General features: G+C 40.6%; 1 protein-coding gene across 2 annotated transcripts; it reads right to left on the bottom strand.

The window, feature by feature from the left end:
* Positions 1-397: 397 nt before the first annotated feature.
* On the bottom strand, positions 398-21,415 carry LOC100890049. 2 transcript variants are annotated; one of them, XM_030997602.1, is made up of 6 exons: positions 21,184-21,415; positions 20,676-20,841; positions 20,248-20,411; positions 15,247-15,594; positions 12,843-12,960; positions 398-1,201 (listed from the first exon to the last, which is right to left on the bottom strand). In XM_030997602.1, exons 1-6 carry the CDS (start codon positions 21,239-21,241, stop codon positions 1,054-1,056), a joined length of 1,002 nt encoding a protein of 333 aa, XP_030853462.1. In that variant the 5' UTR covers positions 21,242-21,415; the 3' UTR covers positions 398-1,053. The 2 variants fall into 2 exon arrangements, with proteins under 2 accessions (XP_030853462.1, XP_030853463.1); XM_030997603.1 differs by having other exon boundaries at positions 1,045-1,205; positions 21,184-21,411.
* Between the last annotated feature and the right edge of the window lie 1,165 nt (positions 21,416-22,580).

Below are 22,580 nucleotides of genomic sequence, written 5' to 3'. Positions count from 1 at the left end.
GGAAAAGTGAATAAGAAGAGAATTATAGCATTCATAGAGAATTCTAAAACAACACACTTAATAAGTAAAGTTTGAAAAGAACATTATGATACATAATTATAACTCATCAGAGTAATTCATTTGAAATAAGACGGGCATTGTCGTAAAAACTCAGAAAAAAATGTTTATTTCTATAATCATACGTCAAAAGTAAACTGACAATAAAAAACCTTATGGAGAGAGAAAGAAAGACATCAAACCGTTACATTTTAATGAAAAATAGACAGAGACAGGGGGATGGGGAGGGGGGGGGGGGGTGAGAGAAGGGGTAGGGGATGCAGAGTAAGAAAAAAAAGAGAGAGAAGCGGAGAGAGAGAGAGAGAGAGAGAGAGAATAAGAGAGTGAAGGGAAAAAAGGGAGGCGAGAGAGGAAAATAATAGAGATAAAGAGAAAGACAGACAGACAGAGACTGACCGGGCCATATAAATCGTCTTCAGAAACTCCCTCAACTATGTTTTTGCGCGTCCAGTTTCCATCAAAAATCTTTGACGTTATTCCATTTACCTGAACTTTGTTAACGAACCACTGCCCCGATCATAGACCACGATGTAAATTATCGTAAAATCAAAAGATACCAACTAATCCTTGAACCAGTTCGGCTTGACTTAAATTCAGCTGTGCCTCCCTCAGTCACGCCATCAAACCGACCCCACCCTAATTCCAAAACGAGCGATTTTTGTTTAATTATCAGGGTATGATATAAACGTTGAATCGGTCTGTTTCCTTTTTGTTGGTGTTTAGTGTCTTCGAACCAAATACTTTCCCCTACCGCCAAGTTCGCCAACCAAATCCCAGCTAATTTTCGGTATGGTGTCACTGTCGGTGTCGTCGGTGTGACTGAAACGCCACACGGTCCACACCTCTCCATCTGCAAAGACCAACTTGATGAATGTTGATGACGAAATTACCAACTGGAGTAACAGCAGATCTAACGATTTCCCAATCACGACTCTACAATGAATCATACTCCATGATTTCATTTCTATCACACAGTATCCTCATCATCGTTCTCCTTTATTGTTCATGTCCAAAGTCAGTGGTCCTGAATTCGTGATCGTCGTCGTCATCCACCATCTCAACTTGACGACGACCCCGCCTTGACGACGGGTGCCTCACTGGTTGCTGTCGAGCACGCTTGCGCCAACAAGGACTGGCGCTGTTTCTTTCTAGGAATAAACGAGAATAAAAAGAGGACATGAGTGTCATGATAATGAATATGTATCAGATTATGCAAATGTGACACCTGTGACCTCAGGAGGTCAGATCGCATGTGCGCGATGGATATGCTATACGCGTGACTTGATACCCAGTGCGGGGAATAAACACCAGACTATGGTTTATGGAATTCAACTACTTTGTTAGTTTGTTTGCACTTAATATGTGACATTGGCGACGAGGATTAATGTTTCTTGGATGTTGAATCTGTGGCTACGAGCTGGAAAAGTTTCAACATGGCATTCGCTGGAGCGGAATTGTTAGCGCTTCGAGGAGTTCCACACTTCGATCCGACGGGTGGTGCAAGTATTGTCAGCGGCAAGTGGAAAGCTTGGCTTGAAGAGTTCGAAGCCTACGCCGATAGTCGCGGCCTTTTTCTGGACGGATGTACGCCGGCCCAGGAGGCGCAACGAAGAGCACTGTTGCTGTACACTGCGGGGCCTGTGGTAAGGGAGACTTTCAAAACACTTCCCAATAAAGGAGAGAGGAATGAGTATCAAAAAGCCACAGATGCCCTAAATGCTCATTATGTTGTCAAACCTAATGCTACGTTTCAAAGACATTTGTTCAGGAAAACAAAGCAGGAAGATGGTGAAACGGTTGCCCAATTTGTTACCAAATTACGACAGGTTGCTATTGGATGCAATTTCGTAGCTGGGGATGTAGAAAACCAAATTCTTGACCAAGTAGTTCAGTACTGCAGAGCTGATAAACTTCGCAGGAGAATGCTGGAGAATGCTGAGCTCAAGTTAAATGATGCATTGTCCATGGCTGCTGCTCTAGAAGCTGTTGAAGGTCAATTTAACTCCATGTCATTGAGAGAGAGAGAAAGGCCTAGAGCTGGTGGACAAGTTCAAGTGAATCAAGTATCGTACGAGAATGACAGAAAAAAGAATTTGGAATGCTACCGATGTGGGAACAAAGGACATTTTGGGAAGGATGCATCATGTCCAGCCAAAGGAAAGATCTGTCGGAAATGTGGAGGCCAAAACCACTTTGCGACGATGTGCAAAAGTAAGGCCAAGAGCACAAGTGAGGCGAGAGGAAAATTCAGAGATGGGAAGTCCAGAGATGGAAAGAAGTATAAGAATAGAGTTCGCCAAGTGGAAGGTGAACCCGGACATGATAGTGATGATGACAACAGCCGTGGCCGTGATCAGAGGTACTATCAATTTGCTGTGAATGGTGATCATGAGAAAGTCCCAATAATCATTGGAGGTGTCACAGTCCCAGTGATAGTAGATTCGGGAAGTGATTGCAATGTAATAGATCAGATATTGTGGGAGAAACTGAAGAAGGACAAAATCATCTGCAAATCTACTAAGAGTACCAAGAGGCTTTATCCGTACACATCACAGATACCATTAACAACTGTTGGATGTTTCACAGCCACCGTAGAAGTTGGCAAGATGAAGTCGACTGCAGAGTTTGTTGTCATTAAAGAAAAGGGAGAACCTTTACTGAGCAAACATACGTCTAGAGAGCTGGGAGTGCTCCAGGTTATTATAAGAGAACGTCACCCCATTCCCACTATTGAGGAAGTCCTACAGGAGCTGTCGATTAGCAAGGTCTTTTCGAAAATAGACCTGAAGTGGGGGTACCACCAACTGGAGTTACATCCGGAGTCTAGAGAGGTGACAACCTTTGTCACTCATTGTGGGTTGTTCCGCTATAAGAGACTGTTGTTCGGAATCAATGCTGCTCCAGAGATTTATCAATATGAGATACACAGAGTGATAGCTGGGATAGAAGGAGCTGCGAACATATCAGATGACATCATTGTGCATGCATCGACCCAGAAAGAGCATGACAGTGGTTGAAGCAGGTGCTTGGCAGACTGCGGGACGCAGGACTTACTGCAAATGCAGAAAAGTGTAAGTTTGGTGTCTCTGAGTTGGACTTCATGGGGCACAGACTGACTAGCGAGGGACTCAACCCAGGATTGGCCAAGGTGAAAGCAATTGCAGAGGCCCGTGAACCCCAGACTGCAACTGAGATGAGAAGTTTCTTGGGGCTAGTCAACTACTGCGCAAAGTTCATTCCGAACTTTGCTACATTGGCAGATCCACTGAGAAAGCTGACCAGAAAGGACACGCCATTTCAATTCGGTCATGAACAGCGACAAGCGTTTAAGTCGCTAAAGGAAAGCTTGATGAGTGCAGAGACCCTGGGCTACTATGATCTGAATGCACCGACAAAGGTCATAGCGGATGCCAGCCCAGTTGGCTTAGGAGCAGTGCTGGTGCAGGTGCATGCTGATGGCCCGAGGATAGTAGCATATGCTAGCCGCTCGTTAAGTAACGTTGAAAGGAGATATTCTCAGACGGAGAAAGAAGCCCTTGGACTTGTGTGGGCTTGTGAAAGATTCCATGCGTACCTGTATGGAATAGAGTTTGATCTAGTGACTGATCACAAACCGCTTGAAGTCATTTATTCACCGAGATCTAAGCCATGTGCGAGAATAGAGCGGTGGGTTCTGAGGCTTCAACAGTACAAGTACAGGGTAGTCCACATCGCAGGAAAGTCCAACATTGCAGATCCATTGTCAAGATTGCTGAAGGATGATCAACCGAGAGGAACTTCTGTGTTGGAAACAGAAGCAGAGAGCTTTGTGCGTTTTGTGGCAGTCCAGTCAACGCCAGGTGCGGTGACAACGAAGGAAGTCGAAAGAGAATCTGAACATGATCCTGAACTCGAAGTTATCAGAGAGTGTATTCACAGTGGACAATGGGATGATTGTCCATACAAAGCATACATTCCCATCAAGGATGAACTCTGTATAATTGGTCAGTGTGTGCTGAGAGGTAGCAGATTGGTGATTCCACAGGCACAGAGGCCAAAGATGGTGTCATTAGCTCACGAAGGACACCTGGGCATTGTTGGCACCAAACAAAATTGAGAACCAAGGTATGGTGGCCAGGATGTGAGAAAGATGCAGAGAAATTCGTCAAGACTTGTCATGGTTGCCAAATCACAAGCAGGGGTAATCCACCAGAACCAATTCGAAGTACTATGTTGCCAACAGGACCTTGGGTGGATGTAGCTGTTGATTTCCTAGGACCACTTCCGACAGGAGAATCTATACTTGTGGTAGTTGATTATTATAGCAGATACTACGAGTATGCAATCATGAAATCAACCACTGCAGAGAAGACAGTCAAAGCCCTGGCTGAAATCTTTGGCAGACATGGGTTACCTGTGACGTTATACTCAGACAATGGACCCCAGTTCATCTCAGAAGTTTTTGCAGAGTACATGAACATTACAGGAATTCACCACCATCGGGTGACTCCTAAATGGCCCCAAGCCAACGGCGAGGTCGAAAGACAGAACCAGAGTATAGTGAAAAGGCTTAGAATTGCACAGGCAGAAGGCAAGGATTGGAAAGAGGCCTTGCTGACTTACGTCGCAGTCTACCGGGCTAGTACTCATTCGACAACGGGAAAAAGCCCGGCAGAAGTGTTGTTCGGGAGAAAGATCCGAACTAAACTACCACAAATCCAGGACATTAGTGAGGATCAGGAACTCAGAGACAGGGACCTCCAAATGAAAAGTGGTGCAAAACACTATGCAGATCTGAAGAGGGGAGCTGTACATTCTGACATAGTGCCAGGAGATAAGGTGATAGTAAGACGTGATGAAAGGAGGAAACTAGACACGCCATACTTTAGCCAGCCATATACAGTGACAGCAAGAACAGGAAGTATGGTAACTGTGAAATCTCCTGACGGAGTCCTGTATAATAGGAATGTATCAAGTGTAAAAAGATACATGTCCCGAGACACTCATAACGAAGCTGCCAATCCAGAGAGGACAGACGGCAATCCTGAGGCGGTGACCGGTATTCCTGAAGGGTCTGACGGTAATCCTGAGGCGGAGACCAGTACTCCTGAGGCGGTGACCAGAGATCCAGACTCAGAGGCAGCGAGCAACACATCAGGCGGTGACCAGAGACATCAAGATGGTGATACCCAAGCAGAGACAACAAACACCAACGTTCCTATGGCAGCTAGTAGACCACAACGCCAGAGAAGATTCCCTAAGCGATATGATGATTTTGTGTGATTCCAGATCAATATGGTGGGGAGGAGCTCTTTGTAAAATAGCGACAGTGATGTATGAAACTACATGTGCCAAGGAGAAATGTTTGGAAATCATTGGTTGAAGCCAAGTTATGATTTAAAGGGTGTACGCCTTGCGCTGCCCATATTTGTGAAATCGACATGTTGGAGAAAGCACCATGGAAACCAAGCGTACGAGGAAGTTGTGTTATGTGCTAAAATAATAAGTTCTGATATATATGTTTCAATATTACACATACATTAATCAATGTAAAAGGGTGTACGCCGAACGCTGCCCTTATTGTATGTGATAGGTGTTGCGAAAAACACAAGTTTGAGTTGGAGCATCGATCAGTTTTCAAAAATGGATTCAATCATCGAAGAGAGTATTTCCAGAAACTTCAGTTTCAGCTAGTCGTATGAACGCTTGGAGATAACAGATGATTTACACAAACTCAAAACTAGAACTCAAATAGTATCCAGTGAACAGTTGAACTTTTATTTGGACCACAGACTAGATGCATGAAAGATATTGCATGAAAGATATTATATTGCATGTTATGTTTTATGTTGTTCAACAAAGTTGTTTGGAAGATAAAACATTTGGGAAAAGTTTATCGACCAGATAAATTTGTTGTTTGTTAGAAGTTGTTCTTAAAAAAAAAAAAGAAAAAAAAAAAGGAAGAAACAAAAGCAAATGCACCAAAGCATGTTTATTTCAGTAATTCACATATGGCTGAAACACAAGAACAAAAGAAATATTACAAGAATTTTCAGTGAAACTATAGTATAAAAATAGACCAGGATAAAGTTTCATTCTGGCAAAGGAGGGATGTCATGATAATGAATATGTATCAGATTATGCAAATGTGACACCTGTGACCTCAGGAGGTCAGATCGCATGTACGCGATGGATATGCTATACGCGTGACTTGATACCCAGTGCGGGGAATAAACACCAGACTATGGTTTATGGAATTCAACTACTTTGTTAGTTTGTTTGCACTTAATATGTGACAATGAGCTTGGACTATCTGATGATCAATAGATGTGTGAAGTCAGTGTAAACAGCAGTGTTGCTCAATGATGGAGGGCTGGGGGGGGGGGGGGTCAATTTCAACGACTGGAGCTGTTTCTTTCTAGTATTAAAGGTACTATGTCCCATTTGCAGGCCAAAAAATATGAAAAGGTTAATTTCCAACGGCATTTGAAAGACAATACTAATTTAGAACTTCCCTATAAAAGAGGGGGCTTGACAATGTCTTTAAGTGGCAAAATAACGACAATTAGTTGTCGAATCGACTTAGGAGCTATAGAGCCAGTAAGTAATAGTCTGATTTTTCAGACCATTGCAGGCCTCGAATTACATCAAATTTGGGTCAAGGCCACTTTTTTGAGAGGGCACAAATCCACTGAAAGGGGCACAAATCTATCCTAAGGGGCACTAAGGCCAACGTTGAAAGTGCGCGTAAAATCACCTCACGCCGTTGTTTTCAAGGTGGGGGGGGGGGGATATGTGCACCCAGGGGCGGATCCAGGCTTTCTTCCTTAGGGGGGGGGGGCACTTTTTTTGGTCCCAAAAAAAAAAATCGCAACGACTCAGCCAGCCGCTGAATAAGCGGGGGGGGGGGGGGGGGGGGGGGTAAGAGGACACTTTTTTTTGTTTGAAAATTGGACATTTTGTTCCCTTTGGGGGGGGGGTGAGGTCACCTTTTTTTTTTTTTTTTTTTTTGTGTGTGTTTCATTAAAAAAAAAAGGGGGGGGGGTTTGCTCCAAAATACAGACATAAAAAAAACCGAAGGGGGGGGGGTTTAACGCCCCAACCCCCCCCCCCCCCCCTGCGTACGTGCCTGCTCGTCTGAATACAGTTCCCCTCCCTCCGCGCAAAGCGCGGAAGCTTTTACGTTTCATTAAATCATTAGAGAAAGTACAGTTTTTTACTCTTAATCCTCGTCTAAATTCATCCCCCCCCCCTCCCCCGCAAAGCTCGGAAGCTTTTACGTTTCATTAAATCATTAGAGAAAGAAGACGATTTGTTGTCCCGTTTTTTACTCTTAATCCTCGTCTAAATTCATCCCCCCCCCCTCCCCCGCAAAGCTCGGAAGCTTTTATGTTTCATTAAATCATTAGAGAAAGGAGACGATTCGTTGTCCCGTTCTCGACTCTTAATCCTTGTCTGAATTCAGTTCCCCCCCCCCCATCTGCGCGCGCAAAGCGCGAAAGCTTTTACGTTTTATTAAATCATTAGAGAAAGAAGACAATTCGTTGTATCGTTCTCGACTCTTAATCCTTGTCTACATTCAGTTACCCCACCTCCTGCGCGATCGAAGCGCGTAAGCTTTGACATTTAATTTAATTATTAGAGAAACAAGACGATTCGTTGTACTGTTCTCGAAAATAATCCTCGCCTGCATGAATACAGTTTTCCCCTTCCCGCGCAAAGCGCGGAAGCTTTTATGTTTCATTAAATCATTAGAGAAAGAAGACGATTCGTTGTACCGTTCTCGACTCTTAATCCTTGTCTGAATTTCAAAAATGTTTTTTGTCTGCTCCTTTTTCTTCATACGTCCTCTTCCTTTTCTCTCCTCTCTTTTTTTGGCTTTTTTTAGGGGGGCGCCCCCACTGCCCCCCCCCCCCCCCCCCGGCTACGTGCCTGCGGTCAGATGAACATCTTTTGATACCTTGTTCGCCCCCGGAAACTCGTGGGTTGAAGGCAAATTACGGTCAGATAAGCATTCAGGGGCCCGCCTCAGGGCCCCTGGTGGAGTCGAGGGTGCGGAAACCCCTGAATTTCAGGGGTTTCAGGCATTTGAGTACGGTCAGATGAACATATTTTTATACCTTATTTGTGACACTGGCAGGACGGTGATTGGCGTGAGGTCCAGCGGGCGGAGCCCCCAGAAGCCCATGGGTTTAAAGCATTACATTACCGTCAGATTAGCATCCAGTGGGGTCCAGGGGGCAGAGCCCCCGGAAGCTCAGGGGTTTAAGCATTTGATTACGGTCAGATGAACATGTTTTTATACTTTATTTGTGACACTGGCAGGACACTGATTGGCGTGAGGTTCAGCGGGCGGAGCCCCCAGAAGATCAAGGGTTTTAGGCACTAAATTGCAGTCAGATGAGTATCAAGAGGCCTGCCAAAGGGCCCTTGGTTGGGTCCCGGGGGCAGAGCCCACGGAAGCTCAGGGGTTTTAGGCGTTTAATTACGATCAGATGAGCAATTTTTGATACCTCATTTTGTTGAGAAACTGGTAGTTAACTATTTTTTCTTTCTTGCTCTCTTTCTTTCTATTTCTCTTTAAAATGCTTTTCAAAAAAAAAAAATGGGGGGGGGGGAGCTGGAAGGGGGGAGTTTCCCCCTTTGACGTTTCATTGAATTATTAGAGAAAGAAGATGATTCGTTGTACCGTTCTTGAGTCTTTATCCTTTTCTGAATTCCAAGGGAAGCGCGGAAGCTTAGACGCTTTTAATAAATTATTAGGGAAAGAAGACGATTCGTCTCGATCTCGACTACCGGTATTATCCTTTTCTGAACTCAATTCACACCCCTCCCGCGCGATGGGCGGAAGCTATGACGTTTTAATTAAAATGTATGGGAAAGAAGACGATTCTTTGTACCATTATCTCGACTCCTAATCCTTTTCTGATTTAATTCCAGACCCTCCTCCCGAGAAAAATCCAAGTTTTTCACTGATTAAAAACTGTGTAAACGCACCAAAAAAGGTCACAACGCGAAGTAAAGATGTTGAACCAACGATGGGTAAACAAAACTTCCCGATATTGATTGGTTCAAATAAAAAGGATGGATTGAAAAACTAAGCCTGAGTCATTACGGTTTTTGTGCCAAACGTTTCAGTCATTTGGATGAAGACATTCTTTCATATCTCCGTATCGGCAATTAAGTCCCGCCAATTAATTTAGGAGTTCCATAGTGGAAATTAAGTCTCGCCAATAATTATTGTTTTAGATCTCCGTAGGGGCAACGAAGTCTTGCCGATTATCATTGTTTTAGATCTCCTTAGGGGCAACAAAACCTTCCGGTAATTATTGTTTTTAGAGCTCCGGAGGGGCAACAAAACCTTGCCGATAAATATTGTTTTTAGAGCTCCGGAGGTGCAACAAAAGCTTGCCGACTATTATTGTTTTTAGAGCTCCGGAGGGGCAACAAAACCTTCCGGTAATTATTGTTTTTAGAGCTCCGGAGGGGCAACAAAACCTTCCGATTATTATTGTTTTTAGAGGTCCGTAGGGGCAACTAAACCTTGCCGATAATTATTGTTTTTAGAGCTCCGGAGGGGCAACAAAACCTTCCGATAATTATTGTTTTTAGAGCCTCGGAGGGGCAACAAAACCTTGCCGATAAATATTGTTTTTAGAGCTCCGGAGGGGCAACAAAACCTTGCCGACTATTATTGTTTTTAGAGCTCCGGAGGGGCAACGAAACCTTCCGGTAATTATTGTTTTTAGAGCTCCGGAGGGGCAACAAAACCTTGCCGACTATAATTGTTTTTAGAGCTCCGTAGGGGCAACAAAACCTTCCGGTAATTATTGTTTTTAAAGCTCCGGAGGGGCAACAAAACCTTCCGATAATTATTGTTTTTAGAGCAACTGAGGGGCAACAAAACCTTGCCGACTATCATTGTTTTTAGAGCTCCGGAGGGGCTACAAAACCTTCCGGTAATTATTGTTTTTTAGAGCTCCGGAGGGGCAACAAAACTTTCCGATAATTATTGTTTCTAGAGCCTCGGAGGGGCAACAAAACCTTGCCGACTTATCATTGTTTTTAGAGCTCCGGAGGGGCAACGAAACCTTCCGGTAATTATTGTTTTTAGAGCTCCGGAGGGGCAACAAAACTTTCCGATAATTATTGTTTTTAGAGCCTCGGAGGGGCAACAAAACCTTGCCGACTATCATTGTTTTTAGAGCTCCGGAGGGGCAACAAAACCTTCCGGTAATTATTGTTTTTAGAGCTCCGGAGGGGCAACAAAACCTTCCGATAATTATTGTTTTTAGAGCCTCGGAGGGGCAACAAAACCTTGCCGACTATCATTGTTTTTAGAGCTCCGGAGGGACAACAAAACCTTCCGGTAATTATTGTTTTTAGAGCTCAGGAGGGGCAACAAAACCTTCCGATAATTATTGTTTTTAGAGCCTCGGAGGGGCAACAAAACCTTGCCGACTATCATTGTTTTTAGAGCTCCGGAGGGGCAACAAAACCTTGCCGATAAATATTGTTTTTAGAGCTCCGGAGGGGCAACAAAACCTTGCGACTATTATTGTTTTTAGAGCTACAGCGGGGCAACAAAACCTTGCCGACTATCATTGTTTTTAGAGCTCCGGAGGGGCAACAAAACCTTCCGATAATTATTGTTTTTAGAGCCTCGGAGGGGCAACAAAACCTTGCCGACTATCATTGTTTTTAGAGCTCCGGAGGGGCAACAAAACCTTGCCGACTATCATTGTTTTAGAGCTCCGGAGGGGCAACATAACCTTTCGATAATAATTGTTTTTAGAGCCTCGGAGGGGCAACAAAACTTTGCCGACTATCATTGTTTTTAGAGCTCCGGAGGGGCAACAAAACCTTCCGGTTATTATTGTTTTTAGAGCTCAGGAGGGGCAACAAAACCTTCCGATAATTATTGTTTTTAGAGCCTCGGAGGGGCAACAAAACCTTGCCGACTATCATTGTTTTTAGAGCTCCGGAGGGGCAACAAAACCTTGCCGATAAATATTGTTTTTAGAGCTCCGGAGGGGCAACAAAACCTTGCGACTATTATTGTTTTTAGAGCTACAGAGGGGCAACAAAACCTTGCCGACTATCATTGTTTTTAGAGCTCCGGAGGGGCAACAAAACCTTCCGATAATTATTGTTTTTAGAGCCTCGGAGGGGCAACAAAACCTTGCCGACTATCATTGTTTTTAGAGCTCCGGAGGGGCAACAAAACCTTGCCGACTATCATTGTTTTAGAGCTCCGGAGGGGCAACATAACCTTTCGATAATGATTGTTTTTAGAGCTCCGGAGGGGCAACAAAACCTTCCGATAATTATTGTTTTTAGAGCCTCGGAGGGGCAACAAAACCTTGCCGACTATCATTGTTTTTAGAGCTCCGGAGGGGCAACAAAACCTTGCCGACTATCATTGTTTTAGAGCTCCGGAGGGGCAACATAACCTTTCGATAATGATTGTTTTTAGAGCCTCGGAGGGGCAACAAAACTTTGCCGACTATCATTGTTTTTAGAGCTCCGGAGGGGCAACAAAACCTTCCGGTAATTATTGTTTTTAGAGCTCCGGAGGGGCAACAAAACCTTGCCGATAAATATTGTTTTTAGAGCTCCGGAGGGGCAACAAAACCTTGCGACTATTATTGTTTTTAGAGCTACAGAGGGGCAACAAAACCTTGCCGACTATCATTGTTTTTAGAGCTCCGGAGGGGCAACAAAACCTTCCGGTAATTATTGTTTTTAGAGCTCCGGAGGGGCAACAAAACCTTGCCGACTATCATTGTTTTTAGAGCTCCGGAGAGGCAACAAAACCTTGCCGACTATCATTGTTTTTAGAGCTCCGTATGGGCAACAAAACCTTTTTGAACATTACAAGTCGGGTTGGCTTACGATGACTATAATGTCGGCAAAACTTTTGTGGATTAAAATATTGTGGCCGTAAACGGTTTGATTTTGAAAAGGGCATTCCGGCCAGTGAGAGGGGCATGGCGGCAAATTGCCGATTGCCGGTGGGTAATTCGAGCCCTGCCATTGTACCGAATGGTCGTACGTTTTATGCTGCGCAAAGATTCAATTAGCTTAATTTTGGCCATTACCAGAAGTGGGTTATTGATGTAGACAAATGCTCATGTACCCTTTACAGCTCATTTGATGTATGTCATTACCAAAGATGAAAAAAAAGCCAGTCAGTCACTCAATAGTGTCTGACAGTGAAGTCTAGCAAGTAAATGGGTTTCCTTGCATAATTTGCTAACATTTAAATTTCACAGATAGGACATACATGACATATTCATAATTCCTGCAAAGTTCTACAGAATTTAATGCTGGCTACAAAAGGGACATAGTATCTTTAAATGAGAATAAGAATTTACACAATCAAGTCTGTGCCTGTGTTTTTGGTCTTACATAAGAAATCACAAGAACAGTTTGTTGTATTCTGCAGGTAAGCGGAACGGAACGCACGTTTTGGAAAAGAAGAAGTTGAAATGTTATCATCATCAAAGCTACAGCATCAAAAATAATGAAGGGAACACAACAAGAATAACTGAGATTTTTCCGAAAACAAATCTTTGGTGTTTTTTTTTAAGGTGTGAGCTTATACACTTGCTTGATGGGCTGATAACGAAGACTATTTGAATATCATCGGCATCAAATATATTGTGTCAAATATTGTTCTGGAGAAATTTAAAGAAATGTTGAGAATTCCTTAGTTACGACACAATGAGCTAATATTCTTGTTGATTCTAGCCTCTGACATTTTCAGACTGTTGATACTACACGTTCTAAAAAAAAAATCGTACCTTTTTCGGAGTTTTCTGTGAGTAAATCGGCACGCACATAGCACGATGAAGGTGACAGTTGGAGTTCCTATCATCACTGTGTACGTTGCTATGACGATATTTTGTTCCATTGCAAGGGCTGCAAAAGAAAAGGTAATCACGTGACATAATGCTTGATGATGATGACAATAATGAAGATTTGCCCATCGCTTTATAATGTACTTATTAAATGCCTTGCTTAAGTGACATGCGTGACTTAAATACCACGACGACAATATTCTAACCAGTTACCCTAGTACCTCTCTCTCTCTCTCTCTCTCTCTCTCTCTCTCTCGGCCACGGGGTATCGATAGAGGGGAGGGGGAGGAGAGAAAGAGAGAGAGAGAGAAAGAAGGAGAAAGGAATAGAAAGAGAAATCTCCTATAACGAGTGATCAATCTAAAATTCTAAAGGGATATATTCCTTGATAAACTTCTTGATCGAAAGTCACTAATTCAATTTTAGACAGATTTTCCAGGGAATGTTTCGCCCCCAATCACCGCAAAATGAAAATATTGCCTGCCTGGCCCCGTTCGCAGGGCTTTATCATTGAATATAGCCGAGGAAGAAATAAGGCACATGACAACTTATACTGGCGTCCCACCCATAATTTTATAATTTATATAATGACCTTTATTCAGCGGCTTGGAAAGATGAAAAGGCCTTCCATCTTATTTGCTCGAATAAAATTCGGTCTCCATGGAAACGAATATGAGCAAGAGAGGCATAATAAATGCTTTAATAATTTAATGAAATGAAGGCATCTACGGGTTTACGACTTCAGATTTGTTTTTGAATGCATACAATGCCATTCTCCTTTCTAAATAACAGTAATTTATATCGCTAGTAAAAATATGACAAATGGTAGAAGTTGTGTTGATCAATAATAGCCTAACTAAAGCAACAACAATAGGCCTAACAATAATAACAATAACTATAATAATAATTGCGGTCGTTGGGGGCTAAACACTCCCTGGAAAAGGTGTCTAAAATGGAGTTAGTGGATTTCGATCACGCTTCGCGGAATTCCTGAGGGCCATGCAATTATTATTACCGAAATCGATTTTGGTGGGTTGAGCTGCTATTTTTCTGCTTCTTTTAAGCTGTTTTAAAATAATAAATCCTCACCGATACTCAATCGCTAGCATACCTTTTGATTTTGATTAAATATATGATTTTCCACAGTAGAGAGAAGGGAAACCCTGTCCCTCCAAAAGCAAAAGAAATAGAATATAGATTATTGGAAAATAGAAATGAAGAGAAAAAACTTTCATTGGAAAGAGACACACTTTCAATTCATTTAAGGAAATGGGAAGCCTTGGGAAGCTTAGAATAAATGTTTACTGTTTTTAATTTTCTCAATATATAACTTCCAGACCCTCCTCTCTTCTCTACCTTTGCTTTTTCTTCTTTTTTTCCTCTCTTCTTTTCTTTTTCTTTTTCATTTGTTTGTTCGTTCTATGTTGGTGTGTTTTTTGTATACTGTTGTACTTGGTATGTGTTTAAATGTTGTGTGGGGCGGGGGTAGTAGGTGTTTTCTAGCTCTTTCTCTTTTTATATAGATATATTTTTCGTCTCTAAAGGAAATTTAAGAGGAAAACAAAATATTGTGGAAAAGAAATCATTTTAGATTTATAATAAAACTGGTCGAGAAAATAGTAGAAACTTTATTTGCGATTTTGTTTTTTGGTGAAAATATAATTTTGTTTATGTGAATATTTTTCATCTGTAAATGTGTAACTTTAGTTGGAACCTTGTATGTAGTTGTAAAAGTTTATTTTTAAGTTTATTAAGACCTATGTTAAAATTATTTTGTTAGTTTGTATACAATGTTATAAATTATGTACATTTTTTCTTTACGAGAGAAATGAATAAAAACCTATGAAAAAAAATGCCTCCATACATTCACAAACACAAGGCAACTACTTGACTATTTCATACTCTTTAAAACAGAGTACTCACAAAATCATTTAGATGTACATATACAAAATAAACTTAGTTGAAGAAAATAAGAAGAAACAACGCTTTATACCAAACGTTTTTTTTCAACTTTTCGTTTACTTTACTCACTACTTAAATTACCATTACGTTGATTAATTTTGTTAGGTTGATATTAATTTGTTTAGCTATATAAATTTCCTTTTTATATGTACTTAGTACGAACAGAATTTAATTCATCAAGGTGACAACAACTTTCAAGCAGTGGCGAAACGTTGGGCGGAGCTATTAAAGGGGGCACTGGCATCGGGGAGGGATTGGCGGTACCGGAGTAGAAAAACGAATTAACTAGGCCACCGGATTGAGAGGGGGGGGGGGGGGGGGGTTCATGCCCCCTTATTCCTCGTAGCTTCGCCACTACCTTCCACCTTCTAGGCTAAAAACTTACTATCAGGCTCATAATAGCAATAGTAGAATGTATTTTCTCCAAAATGCGTGTCATTGGTGTAAGGATGCACTCCGCCATTGTATTTCATCGAGGGCCAGATCACGTACTCCAACCGATGCTTCATCCCCCTAACTCTCTGACACTCTTTCGATCTGAGCGGGAACAGGAAAAACGGAATGATGAAGGGCAGTTCGATGGGTATGTTGACGTCACCGTTCTGTGTACAACAGTAATGGACCATGGTGTTGTTTTTGCGGAACAGCGAAAACGGGCTCGGGATGGGCACAAGATTGTTGATGAAATTGTCGGGGAGGGCGGAGGATGTGCGAAACGGGAATGTGGAGAAACCTGCAATAATGAAGAGATTAAACAAACAAAAATGATTATGTATCATTGGAAGGGATAGCTGAAAACTGTTTTAGATACATCGAATGTTTCTCAGGTTTTGACGCTCCAAACCCAGGGGCAAAAAACGAAGAAAAAATATGGGAAACGAGCACTTTTAAAGACTTTATACTTCTGAGAGAATGTCGGTAGACTTCACGCTTGTCAAAATATGACCTTCTTACCAAACGAAGGTAACTGGAAAAATCACCACTAATGTAACCCATGGGAAAAGCCTTAGGGCCTACATACAAAAATATTATTGGTATTGCGAAAATGTAAATATTTGCGACAATCGTGTAATTCCCCATTTTATTGAATTACCATATGAAGAATCTTAAAATGCGTTCATAACAAATTATTGGATTTATGGCACATGAATTCCAAGAAAGAAATTCGGCTAAAAAAAGCAATGCCCGAGATGAAACTCTAAACACATCACAAGGGAATCTCTGATTACCATTATGGATGGAAAAAGGGAGAAATTTGAGCTAAACGATACAAATTTGCAAACTAAAGCTCGAAAAAAAATCTAGAGCAATACATGAAATTGAATGCGGAATGCATTACGCCACGTGAATCTCATCTTTGGGGAAAACATCTTTGGGGAAACAGCTTTTTCTTTTTTTTTAAATTCGTTTTTTTGTGATCGTTAAAAGTCATTTGGATGCAGTTTGCAAGCTCGAGATGTATGGGGAATAAATATTATTAGAGACAAGATGCATTGCGTGTCGAGAAAGATATGACTTGTGGATGGCTTCCTGAAGATGAATAGTGCATATATGTTTCAAGTTTAAGAGTGATTTTTTTTATGTCGAGTGTTTCTCCCGAGTCATCGGCGCCTAACTCGGAAATCTCGAAAGTGGTTCTTTTCGTTAAGGGTGAGAATAGGTCAAATGGGTTAAATTAAAGGAAAAAATGGCAAATTTATCACAGAAAACCATGTTCGCACACATAAGTATATCAGGCAAGATAGTTCGCTTTGAAAATGTATACACTGTGCACCTTATTTGCATAACTTATGCATAACGCCCCATTTTAAGTTAGATCAACCCTTACTTTAATCGGTTAATGACAGGTTTCTCGAATATAAAATTTGACACGCAATATTTCAGGATCAAGTTAGGAAATGATCTTAAAAAAAATCATTTCCCTTTTTGGTTTTATTTTAAGGGCAATTTTGATGTTATTTTTTAAATTTAGATATCAAATTATGACACTTTTTCATTTTCAAAGAATGAAAATGCAAAAGGACATTCGTAGTCACGCATGAAAATATTTCAAATCTAAATTCGCTTTCTCATAACTTTTTTATCTGAAATTTTCGGATAAAACTGTGTTGGCCTACTGTCAGGATATCCTAAAACTAATTATTTCTTGTTCAAAATTCATAAATACTTTCCCTAATCTCAACTGAACTTACTCGATTGGTGAAATACGAATGACCGATACCATTCATTAGGGGTAGGGTGCGGGAGGGAGTGGTAGCGTTTACTTGTCATATCACTTTTCCCCCTTTCCCACCCGCCCTTTTTCTTGTCATTCTGTTTTTGCTTTTCAACCAATAGGGGCGGGGGAGGGGGATCACGTGCCCCTCTTCCCTATTATCTACATTAGCGGGCTTAATTTATGGATTATTTATATTCGAACGGGATGTTATAAGTGATGAATGAGAAATCATGCAATTTATCTACATTGGCAGGCTTAATTTATGGATTATTTATATCCGAACGGGATGTTATAAGTTATGAATGAGAAATCATGAAATGTATCTATATTAGCGGGCTTCATTTATGGATTATTTATATTCGAACGCGATGTTCTAAGTGATGAATGAGAAATCATGAAATTCTTTCGTGCCCGTTTCTTTATTCCTGTTTGATTTACAACTTCTGATTTATAACCTATGATTTACAACCTCTAGGCGAGATTGTTTCAATTTCAAGTAAACCATTGGGATTTCACACATCAATACAGTGACGTCATAATGGTTGGAGATTTCTTGAAATTAGCACACTATGGAATAGAGAGCGCCATGTTTGGCACGCTTGGCGTTTATTACATTGCCCGTGAGGCAAAATCATGTATCGATTTATTGTAATGAAAAAACGAGGGACGAAAGAAAAGCAGAACTTGTGCAACTTACAGCTCCTTATTATTTCAAATGATCTTTTGGGGAATTTCCCTATTAAATACCTGTATATGCTGTTGCACATGCGGAATGTACGAAATCAATAGACTTAAGTTAACAATTTAATTTTCAATATAATTTGCATGCAACACGCTCGATACTTAGTCCAATTGAATTCCAAGGGTAATTAAAATTACATCAATATACTATTTTGACAAGCATGTTCTTATAATTGCAATATCGTTGTAATGCACAGACACGTAAAGTCCATAAGGGAGGCATGACATGGGAACATTTATCCTAAAAATATGAAGATGCACACATTCCTGGATCTATATTTTGTTCGAAAGTCACAATGGCTACGGGCTAGGGTAAGTATACCTGGCCTAATTACATCGCACATGGGATTGGATCAGGTATCAATTTCAACATGAGGTCGATGAAGGCCCTAGGGGCTTTTGAGTCACATTGCAGTCACAACACAGCTTCACATTCGGCATGCTTATCGCGACGAAAGACGTTTGCGGAATATCTAATGATAGTACAATCTCACGTCTTACATGCCCTTTATGTCCTACTGGACCTTACTTAAAGGTAAAGACCAGTATTGGAAACGCCCCAATTTCAAAAAATGAAATGGAAGCTCTTATTACCAATCATGTGAAAGAGTATGTTTTGACTAATACATGATGATCAAATTTTTGCCGGGAAACCGCCTACTAATTGATATATTTGGTAAGTTAGTTTATCTATTGGTGTGTGAGAGATACACGCACATGTCGTGCACGTGTGCGTAGTCCCATATACATCTTTTTGTGTACAGTGCTTGTAACTTTACAAAGACGGGGCCAAATTTCTTATCATTTTGATGATTCCAGAACCTTGCAGTACACACCAATACTTTTGATCGATTCCACAACGTTTCTTTCACAATGTAATCGCATGACCATAACTGGTCTTTATCTTTAACCAGTGGGAGTCGCTGATCTTTTTTTTTTTTTTTTTTTTTTAAATCTCCTGTCACGTTTCAAAAGCATAATTATCAATCAAATAACTAAGGAAATAAAAAGGGTCCTTTATTTTGCAATGGTGAAATATACACAACTGCTATTTTTTAAAGCGTTTTACTTGGAAGGGGCACTTCGTTTGTACATGTATATCATGTTTTTTTTTAATGAATGAAGTGGTATGATAAGAACCAATATCAGATGAAAAGGGACAGTTTCACTTTGGGGGGGGGGGGGGGCACTAATTGTCAGCAGGAAGGGGCACTTAGGATTAAACCGGGTACAGGAATTATTTCCCAAAATATTCAAAATGCTCAGTCACACCGCCAAACTCAAAACTGATCAATTTTAAGGCCGTTTTCATTCCAATTTTAATTGTTTAATTTGTTTAATTTTTAAAATTCGGTCTGCTGTCGGCCTCACTGGTGTAACTGGTGTATTCTTCCGCATTGACTTAGTAATCATGTAATCATCAAACGCTTTGCCATCACATAAACAATTGAATAATTAATGTTATAGCTACCCACGTTTTAAAACCTTCAATCCGTTATTGACCAGCTGTAACGATGAATTGACATTTCATCTCTTTTCCTTGTGACCATGCACTGTTGATCATAATCAGGGTTTCCATCCATATTTGCCCGTATTTCAATCGATAAAGACTGACAAATCTTTCGGCAAAGAAACATCCATCAAAGCCGATTACCTATCACCTAATATTGACATTTTGAGATTACGGAATTTAAGCACCGAATAAATCTTATTTCCATGCTCTTTTGTTAACAAAAACCGTCTATTTTTCTTATAACAAATCCTGAAAACGAAAAAAATAAAAATAAAATATGATTATTTAAGAATGATGGATAAAGATGTTTACATGGAATTATCAAGATCTAAATTTCTCTTCATTTTCTACTATCCCCATTTTTCATGATTGAATCTCGAAAGCTTGGTAAATGTTGACTTTTCTAATGAAGTTGTCAGAAAAGATTACGGAGTGACTGATGTGTTCTTCTCAAATTTCCCATTTTCCATGTTTTCATTCGCTTCAAATAGCTTTACCATAATTGTTCAATGACGCCAAACTATAGAGAATCGAAATGCTAACGACATATTCGCTCACCTGCGCATGAGGTTCACCGCGATATCATTCAAGCAACGGACTGGAGCAGGGCAAATTAAGTGTTTGGGCTGATGTGATCACCACACCATTGTTTAGCACAACATTGCATGATGGCACACTTCGGTACTCTATGTTTTAGCAATTGCCTGTTACCCATTTAAATATGAGATAGGGTACTCGTCATGGGATTGCGTTAGAAAAGAAACCGTTTCTCCCCCTATCTTTTGTTGTTGTTGCTTGTCAGATCGTGCCCCCTTTTTAGCAAATCTCGGATCCGCCCCCTTTTGGATGATCTATATCATCATAGTTATTGATCAGGTGGAACCAGCCCTTAACATAATCTTTTAGCAACATACCTGACTCAAAGCCTTTCGGACATGATCCCTGCGACCACTCCCATTTTCCTTTGTCCATATTCGCTTCTGCTAGCCCCACGCCGTATACACAGTATCGTCCATCAGGTAAGGTGGTAAAAGAAAGAGCATCTCCTTGACCAAAACCGTCTGCTACCGCGACTCCACTGTATGAGATAAGTAATCACAAAAAAAGGGTTTTAGTCCATTTAAATCGAATATCCTGCTCTACGTCGTGTGCATAGTATCGTACATCAGGTAGAATGGTGTAGAAACTGCATCTTCTTGACCTTAGAAAACTGTGACTTCACTGCATGGAATTAGAAAGAAAATACAGTTTTGCTTAGGAATAGTGCATCGAATATCAGATCGGGGAAGTGTTCAACCATTTCTAGTTTCTTCATCTCGAAGTCTTTTAAATCGATACTCACGTTTCTATCGAATCTACCTTTTCGCTGTCCCACATGCAGAAACGCATGTCAACGTTATCAGCTTCATCCTTTTCGACGACCAGCGAAACATGGAACTCGTCAGATATGATAGTCAATGTGGTGAGGTTCGGATAGGCGACTGTTAGATGAACTGCTTTCCAGTTGTCTGTTTAGTTTGATATGAGAAAATCATGAACAATAAACATTCTACTGAGAAAAAAAAAGGAGAGATACGAACCGAGACAAATATATGAATGACATTGAGAAAATTATGAGAAAGAGGCAGAATGGTAAGGCATAGATAGAGAGAGAGAGAGAGAGAGAGAGAAAGAGAGAGAAAGAGAGTGAAAGGGGTAGGGCGAGATCAAAGAGATCATAAATCGAGACAGAGATAGAAAGAGAGATGAGGGGAGATAAATAAAGATGGAGGGAGAGAGGGAGAGACCTATCAATCTATGATATTATTACGTTTAAAGACTAAAAGTAAAATATAAAAAAAGACTATTACCTGCACAACCTGTTGAAGGAGCTGGTATTGCATAACGTGTACTCGTTGATAAGGCCATAACTGCAATTAAAAAGAGTGGGAAAGTTGTCAATCTTGATTAAAACTACGTTCATGCTACTAACTTTCAAATTTTCTTTGTTAAATAAGCTGGAAGGTTAGAAGCACACTTGGAAATCCTTGTCCGTGTTTATGTGTAACTGTCAAATATTCACGATTTCTCCAAAACAAGGGGCTAAATTTGAAATCCGGAGCCGATTGCAGCTTCTATAACACAGAAGAAAGAACCCGTACTCTTCCACCTTTTCTTTATCTGTAAGAACACATGTGAACTTAAAGGTAAAGACCAGTATTGGAAACGCCCCAATTTCAAAAAATGAAATGGAAGCTCTCATTACCAATCATGTGAAAGAATATGTTTTGACTAATACATGATGATAAAAAATTTGCCGGGAAACCGCCTACTAATTCATATATTTGGTAAATTTGTTTCTCTCATGGTCTGTGAGAGATATAAGGTAGTCCCATTTACATCTTTCTGTGTATAGTGCTTGTAACTTTACGAAGAATGGGCCAAATTTCTTATCATTTTGATGATTCCAGAACCTTGCAGATGCTAGATGCTAGATGATCAACCCTTTCTGATCGATTCCACAAAGTTTCTTTCACAATGCAATCGCACGACCATAACTGGTCTTTACCTTTAAACTTTTCTCCTCTTTGGCGTGAGTCCAGGTTTGAAATGCAAATGGATTTAAAATGTGCGATTTATATGGAAATCGAATGTCACTTTGTGCACTTGTCCTCTTTATCACACTATTCCAAACGATCCTGCTATAAATGTTCGTTCTTGGACGCTTCCTGTCACTTTATACGAACATATTCTAATAATATGCAATGACATTTGTTAATGAAGCCAGTAAACAACTTATAGATGTAGTATACCAATATAAAAGAGATTCACCTATTGAATCCTATGTCCTACCACGTAGACTAATCTCTACATAATACAGAAGTGATAAATCTCTCTTTGAGATGTCATTTCAGAGATCACTTCGTAGATGAAGAGTTGAAATCCATGCTAAAAAATAATAGAAACGACTTTCCAAAGATTACTAAGTTCAAACCACTACTTTGGATTGAATTCCAAGCCCCTATGTATGTAGAGGATATAGGATTGAAATTAATTAGTTGCATTAAAACATTTCCATTAACATATTCTAATAATATGCAATGACATTTGTTAATGAAGCCAGTAAACAACTTATAGTAATGTACACATAACAAAAAGATTCACCTACTGAATCCTATGTCCTACCACGTAGACTAATCTCTACATAATACAGAAGTGATAAATCTCTCTCTGAGATGTCATTTCAGAGATCACTTCGTAGATGAAG

The sequence above is a fragment of the Strongylocentrotus purpuratus genome, unplaced genomic scaffold (genome assembly GCF_000002235.5).
Source record: "Strongylocentrotus purpuratus isolate Spur 01 unplaced genomic scaffold, Spur_5.0 spur5_scaffold_4, whole genome shotgun sequence".
NCBI classification, from domain to species: Eukaryota; Metazoa; Echinodermata; class Echinoidea; order Camarodonta; family Strongylocentrotidae; genus Strongylocentrotus; species Strongylocentrotus purpuratus.
Note: the sequence above shows the minus strand (reverse complement) of the source record. Positions and strands in the feature narration are given on the sequence as shown.